This window comes from Natator depressus, chromosome 3 (genome assembly GCF_965152275.1).
Source record: "Natator depressus isolate rNatDep1 chromosome 3, rNatDep2.hap1, whole genome shotgun sequence".
Classification (NCBI taxonomy): Eukaryota; Metazoa; Chordata; order Testudines; family Cheloniidae; genus Natator; species Natator depressus.
The window spans coordinates 31,793,785-31,807,827 of NC_134236.1; the positions used below are offsets into that span (position 1 = coordinate 31,793,785).

Genomic DNA, 14,043 nt, shown 5'->3' on the forward strand with positions numbered 1-14,043 from the left:
GGCTAGGAACTCGGGGCCGCGTGGGCAGGGTGGTGGCGGGGGGGAGCGGATTGTAGGGGCCGGTTGTGGGGAGGTCGCGAGCCCGCCAGCGGGACACGGAGCAGCCCAGTCACCATGGGGATGTTCGGCGCGAGCGGCCTCTTGCTGGGTAGGCGCCCTGCGAGCGCGGGCTCCGGTGGGAGGGGGCACGGGGGGAGGCCTGCGTGGGGCCGGCAGGCCGGGGCCAGGGGGCTCCCCTGGGAGCTGGCTGCGCGGGGAGGGTTGGGCGGTGACCCTGGCGGAGGCTCCATCGCTGGCCGAGCTCCCTGCTCTGAATGGAGCCGTGAGACCCTTGGCTCGGCACGAGCCCACCTTGCCCGGGGCCCTGCGGGCGTAGCGCGGCTGTCCCTGCCTCTCGGGCCGGGGGGGCATTGTGGGGAGGGGGAGGCTCACGGCCGAGTCAGGCCTCCCTGCTCGGTCGGTGGGCGGCTCCTGGAGATCCCACGCGGGAGGGGGGGGCCCTAGCGCTGCAGTGGGCTGTGTGTGTGTGTGTGTGTGTGCTGGGGCGGGGGGGGTCTGAGTAACTGGGGCACAAGCTGAGAGGGGAGAAGTGTGTAACCAAAGCTAGTTGAAAAAGAACATAGATTCGGGCTCAAGGAAGAAACCAACTAATGGGGAGATTTGTTAGGTTGCAGAATAAGCTTTGAGGGGAAACAGTAGGAGCCCTAAATAACGAAGAGTCCTTGTGGCACCTTAGAGACTAGCAGATTTATTTGCCTAAATTTGTTAGTCTCTGAGGTGCCACAAGGACTCCTCGTTGTTTTTGCTGATGCAGACTAACACGGCTACCCCCTCTGAAAATAGGAGCCCTGTTCCTGAAGACATTTTAAAATTAGGCCTGGCAAATAGCCAGAAAGAATCCTGCGGTTGCTCCTGGGGGAATGGCCTACATGAGCCAGTGGTGAGCCTCTTCCATCCTTTCATAGAATATCAGGCTTGGAAGGGACCTCAGGAGGTCACCTAGTCCAACCCCCTGCTCAAAGCAGGACCAATCCCCAATTTTTGCCCCAGATCTGTAAACGGCCCCCTCAAGGATTGAACTCGCAACCCTGGGTTTAGCAGGGCAATGCTCAAACCACTGAGCTCTCCCTCCTCCCCTCTCATTTGTAGGAACCCAGTTCTGTTCTAACTTGGGCCAAGCTCCTGTTGAACAGCTGTGGAAGTTCATGGGATTGTTGGACTCTGATTCTAAAAATTTTACTTCTCTGTGTATTTTCTAACCTTACCAAGGTATCCATCTGTAGCAAACCTTATTCTTAGTTGAGCCACACTTTCCAATGGAGGTGTAGGAGACTATTCTCCATGCATGAAGAAGATCATTCCGGGAGATAAGGGTTCAAGTTGTGAGATGTAACATGATGCAAAGGCCAAATCATAGAATACAAATATGCTGCATGGTTATGCTACTGGATTCCTGAATTGTAAAAAGTGTTGAGTGCATAACTTTGAGGGGAGGCCAAAGCAGCAACTAGATCTAATAAAATGGTCTGTGAGACTGCAGTGATCTGTTCATAGAAGCATCATGTCGTAGTGGAATCATGTTGATAAGTTGTATCATTTAACATCTTAAAGAATTGCTTGTAATTGCTAGCTCCAGAGCACACAACAGCAGAGACTATCATCCTAAGTAACACACAGGTGAGGAATTAATGATAGCTAGGCTACTGAGTACTAGCGACCACAATGTAAGTAAGTTTTAGCATGGAGGGATAAGCATTGTGAGCAAGTTTAGAAAGTGAGACTTTTTTTTAAAGGAAGATAATCAAAAATGAGAACTAAATTTCTCAGACTCAGCATGTATATCATAAGCAGCAAAATATATCTTAAGAGTCAAAGCATGTATAATACCCCCTAACCAAAATAATAAAAAATAATTACAGGAAGGCAACCAGTATGGATGGTTAAATGGGAAGGTTCAAAATATGGATTCAGATGTGATCCTGGAAAATGGAAATCCATATTGAAACCAATAGAAATGTGCAGTTACTGTCAGGTGAAATGCAAGATGAATAAGAGGGAATGGCCAAAGAGACGCAACCAAATGCAACACAAATATATTGGAAGAGGAAATAAGTGCTGAGATGACGGCTCTCTTAAGATAGAAAGCAAAGCTGTCTACAATGTGCACTTCAACTATTGCAAAATGATGAATCATTTGCAGTAGGAAATACAGTGGTAGAACACTTGAGATTACCTGTCTGTTTTTTGTAGAAAATACACAGTATGTATTTTTCCCTCTCTAATCCAGGCCTAATTAAATGAATTCTGTTTTACATCTCCAGTGAGTGTCTTGATGCTTTATTTACATGGCTGCACATAGCTAGGATCCTGCACACCAGTGTGAGAAATCGATATTTTATCAGAAAGCATAGAATGTTGATGGGGGGAAAGAAGGAAGGATAGAGACTAAATAAATACTTCTGTGGCCTTTTTTCCACCTCCATTACTCAACCTGGCCCTCCAACGCTTTTGTGAGTGTGTATCCCTTAAAACATTCACAGGTAGTGAGAAATGCTGAATAAACAGCACCATGCATGGCCAGGGTGGAGTGTCTTACCTGTCATGCATGTGCACCAGTTTATGAACTGCACAGTAATCAGACTTCTACAAAAATCCTTAGTAAGGGACACATGAAATAATCTGCCCTTAGGGGAAATTTCTTCCTTAGCCCTGTCAATGGGTGGCTTTTGTCATGACAGTGAAGGTTTCTATGTAACATTTATACTTCTATTCTGTCATAACTATGGATGGTCTTGTTTTCTGTATAATTCATTCAAATTGTAAAGCACATTTTGTTTTGACAGTGTTGGGGATCCTTTTACTTTGTATTATGCCCTTTGTTTTGAAAGCCCTATTCCAGGTTTGATTACTGTTTGTGTGAAAGTGAGTTTTAACCTTGAATTTTTGCTGAAGGCAAATTTCAAATTGCATATGCGATTGTAGAAGTTGCAAATCACACTTTTGGTTAGTGTGATGTCTTCCAGTCTGGGAACAGAAAATGACTTGGGGCAGATTTCATAGTGAACTGTTAACAATTTGCTGATTAACAAAAGCTTCTGATAAATTGGAAGATCTGTTTATGAAAAGGGGGAAAATGGCAGAAATTATTGAATAAAATTCATTGAGCTCTAGTTTTGACTTCATTCTGCCACAGATCTCTTAGGTGATATAGAGTTACTTCCTGAAAAAGTTTTGCTGTAATTCTACAAACAGTGTACTCAGCTCTGAGGGGAAGTTTTCCTTTTCTCTTAAGAGCAGCTGTACCATGCAGCTAAGGCTCTCTTTCACTTTCTCAATGCCTTACCTTACCCTAAATGGCAGCTGTTACTGCAGGTCAGCCTGACATGCTGCAGGAGCAATTGTATGTGGGCTGCATGTCACTCCTGAAGTACACTGGTGTGAGTTGATCACCTGTGGTGAGGGTAGTACTTTTGGAGGAAGGGGATGAGGGGAAGAAAGACTCTCTAGAACAGGGATCTCAAACACGCGGGTTGCATGCGGCCCGCAGGGTTCTTTCGTGCGGCCTGCCAAGCTCCCCGTGCGCCCCGCCGCCCCTCTGCCTACCCCGTGGCGCCGTGAGCCCCGTGCCACTCCCTGAAGCGGCTGGAACCATGTTCCTGTGGTCCCAGGGGGGCAGAGGGTTCTGTGCATTGCGCTTGCTTCCAGGCACCGCCCCCCTCAGCTCCCGTTGGCCGGGAACAGGGAACCGTGGCTAATGGGAGCTTTGGGGGAGGTACCTGGAGGAGCTGCAAGAGCAGCACACGGAGCCCTGTGCCTCCCCCTCCCCCAGGGACGTGGTTCCGGCCGCTTCCTGGAGCAGAGCGGGGCCAGGGCAGGCAGGCAGCCAGCGAGCCTGCCCTGGCCCCAGAGCCCGCACCCCGAACCCCTCCTGCACCCCAGCTCCCTGCCCTGAGCCCTCTGCCGCATCCCACATCCCTCCTGCACCCCAACCCCCTGCCCGAAGCCCATTGCTGCACCCCAACTCCCTGCCCTGAGCCCCCGCCACACCCCGCATCCCTCCTGCACCCCCTGGGGGCAGGGAGGGGACGGAGTTAGGGTGGGGACTTCAGGGAAGGGGTTGGAATGGGGGCGGGGGCAGCAAGGGGGGATGTCAGTGATGCGGCCCTCGGGCCAATGCACTAGTCCTCATGTGGCCCTTGTGGTTATTTGAGTTTGAGACCCCTGCTCTAGAACATGAATAAACATACTTAAGTTGGTCCAGGATTACTTCAAAAGAAAGTCCCAGATTTTAAGGCCAGAAGGGACCATTATAAGGCAGTGTGGCAGAGTGGAGATCACTGGAATGGGACTCAGGAGAACTGTGCTATATTTCCAGCACTGCCACTGATTTGCTGGGGTCAGAAAGGAATTTTCCTCCAGGTCAGGTTGGCAGAGATCCTGGGGGTCCTGGTGGGATTGCCTTCCTCTGTTGAGTGGGGCATGGGTCACTTGTTGGTCTGAAGTAGAGTAAAAGGCGTCTCTGTAACTTGAAGTCTGTAAATCAAGATTTGAGGATTTAAGTAACTCAGCCAGAGGTTATGTGCCTATTACTGGAGTGGGTGGGTGAGGTTGTGTGGCCTGCTATGTGCAGGAGGTCAGACTAGAAGATGATCACAATGGTTCCTTTTGGTCATAAGGTCTGAGTCTGAGACTGGGCAAGTCTCTTCACCTCCATGGCTTAGTTTCCTCATCTGTAAAATGGGGATAATGATACTGACTTCCATTGTAAAGCACTTTGAGACCTACTGTTGGAAAGCGCTGTGTAAGAGGTGGTATTATTACCTAGTCTGAACACCTTTATAACATGGGCCATAGAATTTCATAATCACTAAGGCAGATCTTCCAGAAAGGCAGCCAGTCTTCATCTAAAGACTTCAAGAGATGGAGAATCTACCATTTCCTTTGGTAGCTTGTTCCAATGGTTAATCACCCTCACTGTTAAATTCAAATTAGAAACACATCACACATTTTTATCTGCCTTTAACTTCCAGCCATTGGTTCTTGTTATGTTTTTCTCTTCTATTGTGAAGAACCTTTTAGTACCTAGTATTTTCTCTCCACGAAGGTACTTAATATGTTGTATTCAAGTCACCTCTTGATCTTTAGATAAGTTTAAACAGATTGAGTTCTTTAAGTCTCTCGCTCTTAAGCCATTTTTTCCAGCCCTTGAATAATTTTATGGCTCTTTTCTGCACCGTCTCCAATTCAAGAAAGAGTTGCTCAACTTTTCACCATGAAAAATCTTCTAGAGTTCAAAGGACCTTTTAGAGTAAGGATGTAAATAGCAGTTTGAAAAAAAGGAACCGTGTAACCGATTAAAATTTTATTGGTTACACGGTTAAACGTTTCACCGGGGCACTAAGGGTGCGGGCGGTGCTGCAGTACCCCCACATTTTACGTGGGGCTCTGCTCCCAGGGATCCCGGCCCACGTGCCCAGGGACTCTGCCGCAGGCCTTCACCACCCGCCACCTCACCCGGGGACTCCGCTGTCGGCCCTGCGCCTGGGGCAGCAGTGGAGTCCTGGGCTCCAGTGGGCAACGGAGTTTAATCATTAACCGTTAACCAATACCAGTAAGTAAGACTGATGCTTATCTGTTAACCTTTTACATCCCTATTTTAGAGTGTTTGTTGTTCCAGGAGGTGTGACCCAAGGACTAACTTCTGGTTTGCCTCCCACCATTTGAGAAACAAAACAATACTGTAGGTGCTAGGACTCATCAGTAGCAAGGACAGAGGAGTTCCTTCCTTCCTTCCTACCCCTCCTGCTGCTGCTGTTTGGTACTAGTTCCAAATTGAATGTAGCAAGTCCTAGACTCCAAACCAGTGTAACTTGAAATAATTGAACTAAGACACATGTCCTGTTACCTTGGGGGGAAGAGATCTGAGAATTTCGGCCTATGCTGTCCTTGTATCATGTTGGGTAAGGGGTGTGGCCAGCCAACCCTCCATTTTTCCTGAGACCTGTGAGGACATCCTGCAGATCTCCAGGGTATGCACATGGAGGTCTAGCCTGTCTGTGCTGTTCCAGGCCTTCAGGTAGTTGCTATGGCCTCCAAATGTGAGCCAAAAATCTTTGAGGAGGTTTGGAGAGGCAGCATAAATTCCATCAGGTTTGCTGGAAGATGGTGGTATAGAAAGCATCTGTCACCTAAATCCATGGAGTCCTGGACACATGATCTTTGCATGGGAAGGCTTCTGCAGGATGGCAAGGAGAGAGAGATGGGTTGCTGCAATTTCCCTCTCTCTGGCAGATTTGGTGTTCCTGTCTCTTTTTCCCTACTGCTAAAAGAAAAAGGGGGTGAGAGGAGGGTGATTCAGCCATGAATCTAGTACAGCTGTTGATATTTTTGATGAGAGTATAATTTGGGTTTTCTTTTTGTTCTAGGAGCTGTGAGCTGCACATTCTTCCTGGCAGCTAACAGCCTATATTCATCCAGTGATGATGTGATAGAGCTAACACCAACAAATTTCAACAAGGAAGTCATTCAGAGCGACAGTTTATGGCTGGTAGAATTCTACGCACCATGGTAAGGATCATAGCTAGTCAGAGAATCCTAGCACATGCTGTCCTGCCAGGTGTGCTTGTAAGAGGGTTGACTAATTTCTATAAGCAAATGATTTCCTGCTCACCCTTATATCTTCGAGGAATACGAAAGGTGACTTACTAGAAATCCTGGACCAACCATTCACTCTCTCACACAGATCTCACTTGGGTTTCAAAGCATTTCAATAGCCTTGTGGCCAGCAAAATAAACCTGGGTTTATAGAACAGCTTGGGGGAAAATAATTAGTCTGGATTGGTAAGAGGTGCATTAGATTCCAGCCTAGACGCTCAAATCTTTTTGCATTTATAACTTTCAATATTAACTTCAGTAAAGATAGAAAAATAATTAGAGCTGTCAATCACCATTAACTCCAAACAAATTAACTCAATTAATTTTATCACAATTGCAGTTTTAATCACACTACAATAATAGAATACGAATTGAAATTTATTATGAATATTTTGGATGTTTTTCTACATTTTCAAATATATTCATTTCAGTTACAACACTGAATACAAAGTGTACAGTGCTCACTTTATATTTTTTTATTACGAATATTTGCACTGTAGAAAAGATAAATAAAAGAAATAGTATTTTTCAATTCACTTCATACAAGTACTATAGTTCATTCTCTTTACTGTGAAAAACAATGTAAAAATTAAAGCCTACAGTCCACTCAGTCCTACTTTTTGTTCAATCAATCGCTAAGATAGACAAATTTGTTTACATTTATGGAAGATAATGCTGCCTACTTCTTATTTTACGATGACACCTTAACGTGAGAACAGGCATTCAACGCCAGCTACAACAGTGCCATATGCAAGATATTTACGTGCCAGTTGAGTGCAGTTATGTAAAAAAAAATTCTACATTTGTAAGTTGCACTTTCACGAAAGAGATTGCCCTACAGTACTTGTATAGATGAATTGGAAAATACTATCTCTTTTTTCTTATCTACAGTGCAAATATTTATAATAAAAATAATATAAAGTGAGCACTGTACACTTTGTATTCTGTGTTATAATTGAAATCAATATATTTGAAAATGTAGAAAGCATCCCAAAATATTTAAATAAATGGTTTTCTGTTATTGTGTAACAGTGCGATTTAAAACTGCGATTAATCTCCTCTATGAAATGTAATAGCATACTAAGAAGGGTGAATCACTGTTGGGCTAACACATCCAGGTTCTAATCCATTATAACTAAAGATAACCTATCATAAAGTAACCAGCGAAAAAGGGAAAGTCTTCAGGGTTAGCCTGGGGCAAAGCATAATGGAAGTATAAGAAACAGGTAAGATCTCAGTGTATGCTCTTTGCAGAAGAAAATGTCTTTTACACACCAGAAACAGAAGAGTAGCTTACTGAAAACCACAGTTTACCAGAGAATGTGTATACTCTTACAGTTTTCTCTGACATGCCTCTTGTGCAGATCTGCTTAACCAAACTACTCAGTTATCACCCCTCGGTCAGGATTGCTTGGGTGTTCTGCTTCACTGGAATAACTTCCCTTGAGATTTCCCCTCTCCTTTCTTTAAGGCTTAACAGTACTAGGCAGTCCAAGTTCTTATCATATACAGTTCTCTTGCTAGGCTGGAGCTCACCATCTCCGTTTGAGGCTAGTTTTTAGATTATCGTTGTCAGCAGGGTAAGAATCCTTTGCAGTGTTTGCTCCTGGTGTCTGCAGTGACACGGTGATATCACAACTTTGTATTCTTCCCCCGCTCACGTGGCTAGAACTCCCAACTCCATTTCACAAAATGCAAATAGCAAATGATTGATTACATTCGTATGCCGGACTCTTGCAGAGTTCAAACTTCATTGATTTCTTAGGTATTTTGTGAAATGAAGTACTTACCAAGTACTTACTTGAATGAAAAGAAATTTATTTTTCCAAAAGGTGTGGTCACTGTCAACGACTAACTCCTGAATGGAAGAAAGCAGCGACAGCATTAAAAGTAAGTTTTAAACTTTCCCACGCACATGCAGTGCTTTGGAGTTGGGGGAAATTGGCTTTTGTCAGCTCTTAGAAATTTACAACTAACTTTAGGTCAGCCTTGTGAAATTCTACTAGCCCTGGACAAGTAAAATTCTTTAACAGGCAAAACGTCAGGTTTTTCTAAATAATCTGTCCAAGGGTTTTTGCTTTTTCTGGTAAACTTCCATGACTGCTTTGGAAGGCTGTTATAGAATCAAAAATCAATGGTTTATAATCCAGATTTCTGGTTGAGAAATATTTTTCTTTCTCCTCCCTCCCCCTCCCCCTCCCCCAAAAGCCTCTGAATGCCTTTAGATCCCAGAACTAGCACAGGTTGGGTGTGTGGAAATAGCTCTGTAAACTGCAACATACTAGCATTTGTTTCAGTATGGTAAATGTGACAATGCAGTGATCTGCTGAGCTTTGAATTTGCTGTTTAGTCTTTCTACACACCTTTTTGTTGAATACAAAAAAACCATTAATTGATAACTTTGTGTCTCCCATTCCCAACTACTAGGCTGCCATGGCCCCAAACTTCCCCAGTACATTACTCACTGGTTCTTTCCACCTGACCATTATGGCTCCTGCTGTCAAATGCATTAAATTACAGTTGAAGCTTTTTAAAATTTAAATAGGGTGTTGTGAAAGTTGGTGCAGTTGATGCAGATAAGCATCAGTCCCTAGGTGGTCAGTACGGTGTTCGAGGATTTCCAACTATCAAGATATTTGGATCCAACAAGAACAAAGCAGAAGATTACCAGGGTAAGTGCTGTGTGGTACTCTGTCATGTGTGGTGTGTTTTCATGTCTCGTGTGATGATTGGCACGATAGATAAAAAGAATTGTGAAATTGCTTATTCCATCTATAATCAGTAAGGCTATGTTTTATTCACAGTTATTTTTAGTAAAAGTCATGGACAGGTCACGGGCAGTAAACAAAAATTCACAACCTGTGACCTGTCCATGACTTGTACTGTATACCCCTGACTAAATCTTTGGGGGGAGACGGCCCGTGGATTTGGGGGGGGCAGGGGCGTGCAGCCTGGGTCCTCCGCTGTGGGGTGGGTTGGCGGAGCTGCCAGGCTCCCTGTCTGACTCCATGTCTCCCCGGAAGTGGCAACATCCCCCTCCCTCAGCTCCTAGGCAGAGGTGTGGCTAGGCAGCTCTGTGATGCCTCCGCCCTGAGCGCCGGCTCCCATTGGCCGGGAACCTCGGCCAATAGGAGCTGCAGGGGTGGTGTCTGCAGGTGGAAGCAAGGCACAGAGCTGCCTGGCCATGCTTCTGCCTAGAAGCTGAGGGAGGGGGATGTCACTGCTTACTGGGAGAGCGCGCCCCCCCCCCGAGGTAAGTGCCACCCAGAACCCTCAACCCCTCCTGTGCCCCAACCCTGAGTCCCCTCCCACACCCAAACTCCTGCTGCTGGAGTGGGGAGGAGACTGAGACTGCCCCAGGTGTGACTGGCTGGGGGGCCACCCAAGCTGCTCAGTGGCCTCTAGGCCAGCCGCACCAGCTGCTGCAGAAGTCACAGAGGTCTCGGAAAGTCACAAAATCCATGACCTCTGTGACAAACTCTCAGCCTTAATAATCAGGTATTTTCATGTAGATTGTGGTTATTTTAGGAAACAAACAGAAAAGAACTCTGCTGCTAGTAGTTGCAGTTGAGTAATTCATCTGATGTGATGGCATGGAAACATAATAGCAGATTCCCAGTTAAATCACGCTGCAGTGCTCAAGTTTGGAAGGTCCGAGGCATTGCAGTAAGATATTACTGATTTCTTGATGTGCATGCACTGAGGAGAGGGTTTATTAGAAAGGGTATTTGTTTGCTGTCCTGGTGACAGTGACCTAATTCTTGTAGAGTATTGTGTTCAATATCAATATTGCCTTGCATGTAATTTCTTTGCTTTTTAGCATTTGTGAGGAAATACACTTGTGCAACCTTAGTGCCCAAGTTAGTTGCGTCCCACCATACACAAAATGTCAGTAAAGGCCAATCCTGTGCCCACTGAAGCCAACCGGAGCAGGATTGGGCCTTGAATCTAAGCTTGTAAAATAGGGTGCTAATATGATTTGACAGTTCAGCCCTTTATCTCTTTATTCTGCTGTGTCACAGGTGGCAGAACAAGTGAAGCTATTGTTGATGCTGCTTTAAGTACTCTTCGATCACTGGTGAAGGATCGTCTTAGTGGCAGAAGTGGAGGATATAGTTCTGGAAAGCAGGTAGTTCTGAGGGAATGGATAATGCATTATTTTTATTGATGAGGCTTCATGTCTTCTGCAGCAAATCAGAGCCTTGTGCTCCAAGATCTGTGTAGCACTTGAGGGTGCATGGGATCACTTTGTGTTCATGCTGGTACGACACTTGCAAAGTGTGTGAAAGAACTTGGAGTATTGGTTAAGCTGATTGACAGAAGATTATCTCTTTGGGCTGTTTGGCAGCACATTCCAGAAAAGCCACAAGTCTCATTCTTAGGATATGTCCGCATGGCAGCCAGAAAGCCTAGGGAGGGAGATGGGCTTCAGAGCCCAAGCTGCAGCACAAGCCTGAATGTCTGTGCAGCTATTTTTAGTGGTGTAACTTGAGTCTGAGTCTGTCGATCCAGGCTCTGAGACTTGCTGCTGTAGGTTTCTGCTTGCTGTGTAGACATACGCATAAGGTAAGATAAAGTGAATTACATGGTTTAGAAAACAGCCAGGTTGCATGTGACCCTGATGTGAGATACCAGCTGCAGCGGAACTCTTCATTGGCCAGAACGGTTTATATGGCATGTTTATCTCCGTCCACCAGTAAGCAGTCAGGATGTCTGTCAGCCTTTTAGAGGTTCAGTAATTCAACTTGAAGGAACCTTTTTTCCTGACAGGAAAAAATCATTTCAGCTGTTGACTTGTCGAAGTGGAACGTGTAGGTATTAGCTGACTTTTTTTCATCTCCACAACATTCTAATGCTAAGTATTATAATAGAGTTATTAATAACTAGAGCAAGTTAAATGCTGATGGCAATCATCAAAAATATGATCAATATTTTAAAAGCAGCCTGGTTCTTTACCTTGACACATCCACTGCAGTCAGTGGGAGTAGCTTGGCTAACGCATCACATAGTGATTTGAATATAAACCTCATTAGGTTAATGGTGTACTAAAATCCTTTTTAAAAAGAAACTTGGACAATCAGTTCTTGCCTGCAGCAGATGTGCAATTCTCTGGAGTGCTCAGTGCACCGCTGTGCACAATGGCCTCATGAAACCAGGACCTGCAGTCCCCTCCATGAGAAGAGAAGTCCTACTCTCCCAAAGAGATGAGTAACTGCGGCTACGTCTACACTAGAAACTTCAAAGTGCTGCTGCGGGAGTGCTCCCGGGGCAGCGCTTTGAAGTGTGAGTGTGGTCACGTGTGAGCGCTGGGAGAGAGGTCTCCCAGCGCTCCTGGTAATCCACCTCCAGAAGGGGAATAGCTCCGAGCACTGGGAGCGCGGCTCCCTGCACTTGGAGCCTGTCCTCACTAGCGCTTTAAAGCGCTCAAACTTGCTGTGCCCGGGGGGGCGATTTTTCACACCCCAGAGCCAGCAAATTAGAGCGCTATAAAATGTAAGTGTAGACAAGCCCTGAATGTGGAGATTTGTCAAGTTTCTAAGCACTAACGCAAGAGAGACCCTGTGGAAGGGGTGACTTGGCCTTCAATCTTTGTCTGTCTCTCCATGTGTTAAATGGGGTTCCTTCATCCCTTCCTCAGAGTTGTATTAAGGCTAAGTTCATTAGTGTTTGCAATTCTGTGGCACGTTCCATCTGAGGACCTCAAAGTAGTTAGTTAAATTAACATGAGAGCCAGAAAGCAAAACATAACCAGGAACAAGACCAGCTGCTAAGCATTAAGTGCTGCAGAATGAATGAGATTATTTCATAGTCCAAGCCCTGAAGTGGAAAATGTAAACAGAACAGTGAAAAATAAGAACCCTATAAAAGTCATAAAAGAAAAGGATCATCCGGATCCGATGAAGTGAGCTGTAGCTCACGAAAGCTTATGCTCTAATAAATTTGTTAGTCTCTAAGGTGCCATAAGTCCTCCTTTTCTTTTTATGGATACAGACTAACACGGCTGCTACTCTGAAACCTTTCATAAAAGTCATAGGGTAACACTGTCAAAAATGCTTGGTACCCAGCCCCCATTTTCAAAAGTTACTAAAGGCCATTGACTTTCAACAGGATTTGGGCTCCTGTGTGCCTAAGTCACTTCTAAAAATATGATTTTGCACCTAACTGATTTAGGAACCACCTGAAAATTTTATACTTAACCTACCAAAGTGGATAAGAACTTTTTTAATGGTAATTTTTTTTAACCTGACTGTGTCCCTTTATATTCTGGCAATGAGACTTCTTTCTAAAAGTGAACCAAAAGATCTTGAGCCATTAAGATCAGGGTTCTGGTCTTTCCAGAGACTATAGTGTTGCTTCCCATAGGTCTTTAGGAGTTTGCGGCAATCTGTATGCTCTGTGGGTGTTCTTAACATGGATAGCTCTAGCATGGGAAACTCAGATTGTCTGAACTTGGAAATTTCTGATAAACGTGTTTTAATTTAGCAAAGAAGTGTGTAGATACACACACATGGAAGTGATCACATCTAGAGTGTGGTTATGTGAGGGAGCAATGCAAAAGTTCCTCCAGCTTAACAGGTTTTATTTTTGAACTACAGAGTAGCCGGGAAAGCGGAGGCGGTGATAAAAAGGATGTGATTGAACTGACTGATGACAACTTTGATAAGAATGTTGTGAATAGTGATGACGTTTGGCTGGTAGAGTTTTATGCCCCATGGTGTGGACACTGCAAAAAGTAAGTGAAGCTGTTGGCAATCATTTTAAATGGGTACTTGCTTGTCATCTGCAGTTTATGTAAGCAGGCTTATTTCTTGAATTGGGACCCTGTCTCTCTCGTTTTATTGGATGTGAGTCTTGACAATGATGCAAGTTACTCTTTAACTTGCCTACTCCAGAATTTACCAGGGAACCTGTGTTTCTTCCCTCCCCACCCCAATCAGCAGTTTTAGCATTTGTTGGACCCAGTCCTGCTTCATTTGAAATCGTGGGCAAAATTCCCACTGCCATAAGTGGGAACAGGATCTGGCCCTTTGAAAGTTTCTTATGTTAAGAGAGTCTTCTAATCCCAGAATTCAAGATGTCCTTAGATATTCCATGTAGTCCTTGAGTCCTTTTCCAGAGCTGCTGCTACTCTGGAGAGAGCGCATTCCTCCAGGTATAAGCTGTGGGTTGTGGTTTCACTAACTTGCCTCTAAAATACCAATTTTTACTGCTAGTAACTGGCATTATGTTGCTTTCCAGTCTGGAGCCAGAATGGGCAGCTGCTGCCACAGAAGTGAAAGAACAAACCAAGGGAAAAGTAAAACTGGCAGCTGTAGATGCTACAGTGAATCAGATGTTAGCCAGCCGATATGGGGTGAGTGTGCACTGCAGGCTTGAAAATTCCCTCCC

General features: G+C 45.0%; 1 protein-coding gene across 1 annotated transcript in view; it reads left to right on the plus strand.

The window, feature by feature from the left end:
• Positions 1-14,043, plus strand: part of PDIA6 (protein disulfide isomerase family A member 6) — a 23,534-nt gene continuing 9,491 nt past the window's right edge. Inside the window, exons 1-7 of the mRNA XM_074947661.1 lie at positions 1-148; positions 6,426-6,567; positions 8,487-8,544; positions 9,200-9,326; positions 10,677-10,783; positions 13,251-13,387; positions 13,894-14,008. Of these exons, the coding sequence (XP_074803762.1) occupies positions 115-148; positions 6,426-6,567; positions 8,487-8,544; positions 9,200-9,326; positions 10,677-10,783; positions 13,251-13,387; positions 13,894-14,008 (720 nt within the window). The 5' untranslated portion in view covers positions 1-114. The remainder of the gene's footprint in view (positions 149-6,425; positions 6,568-8,486; positions 8,545-9,199; positions 9,327-10,676; positions 10,784-13,250; positions 13,388-13,893; positions 14,009-14,043) is intronic.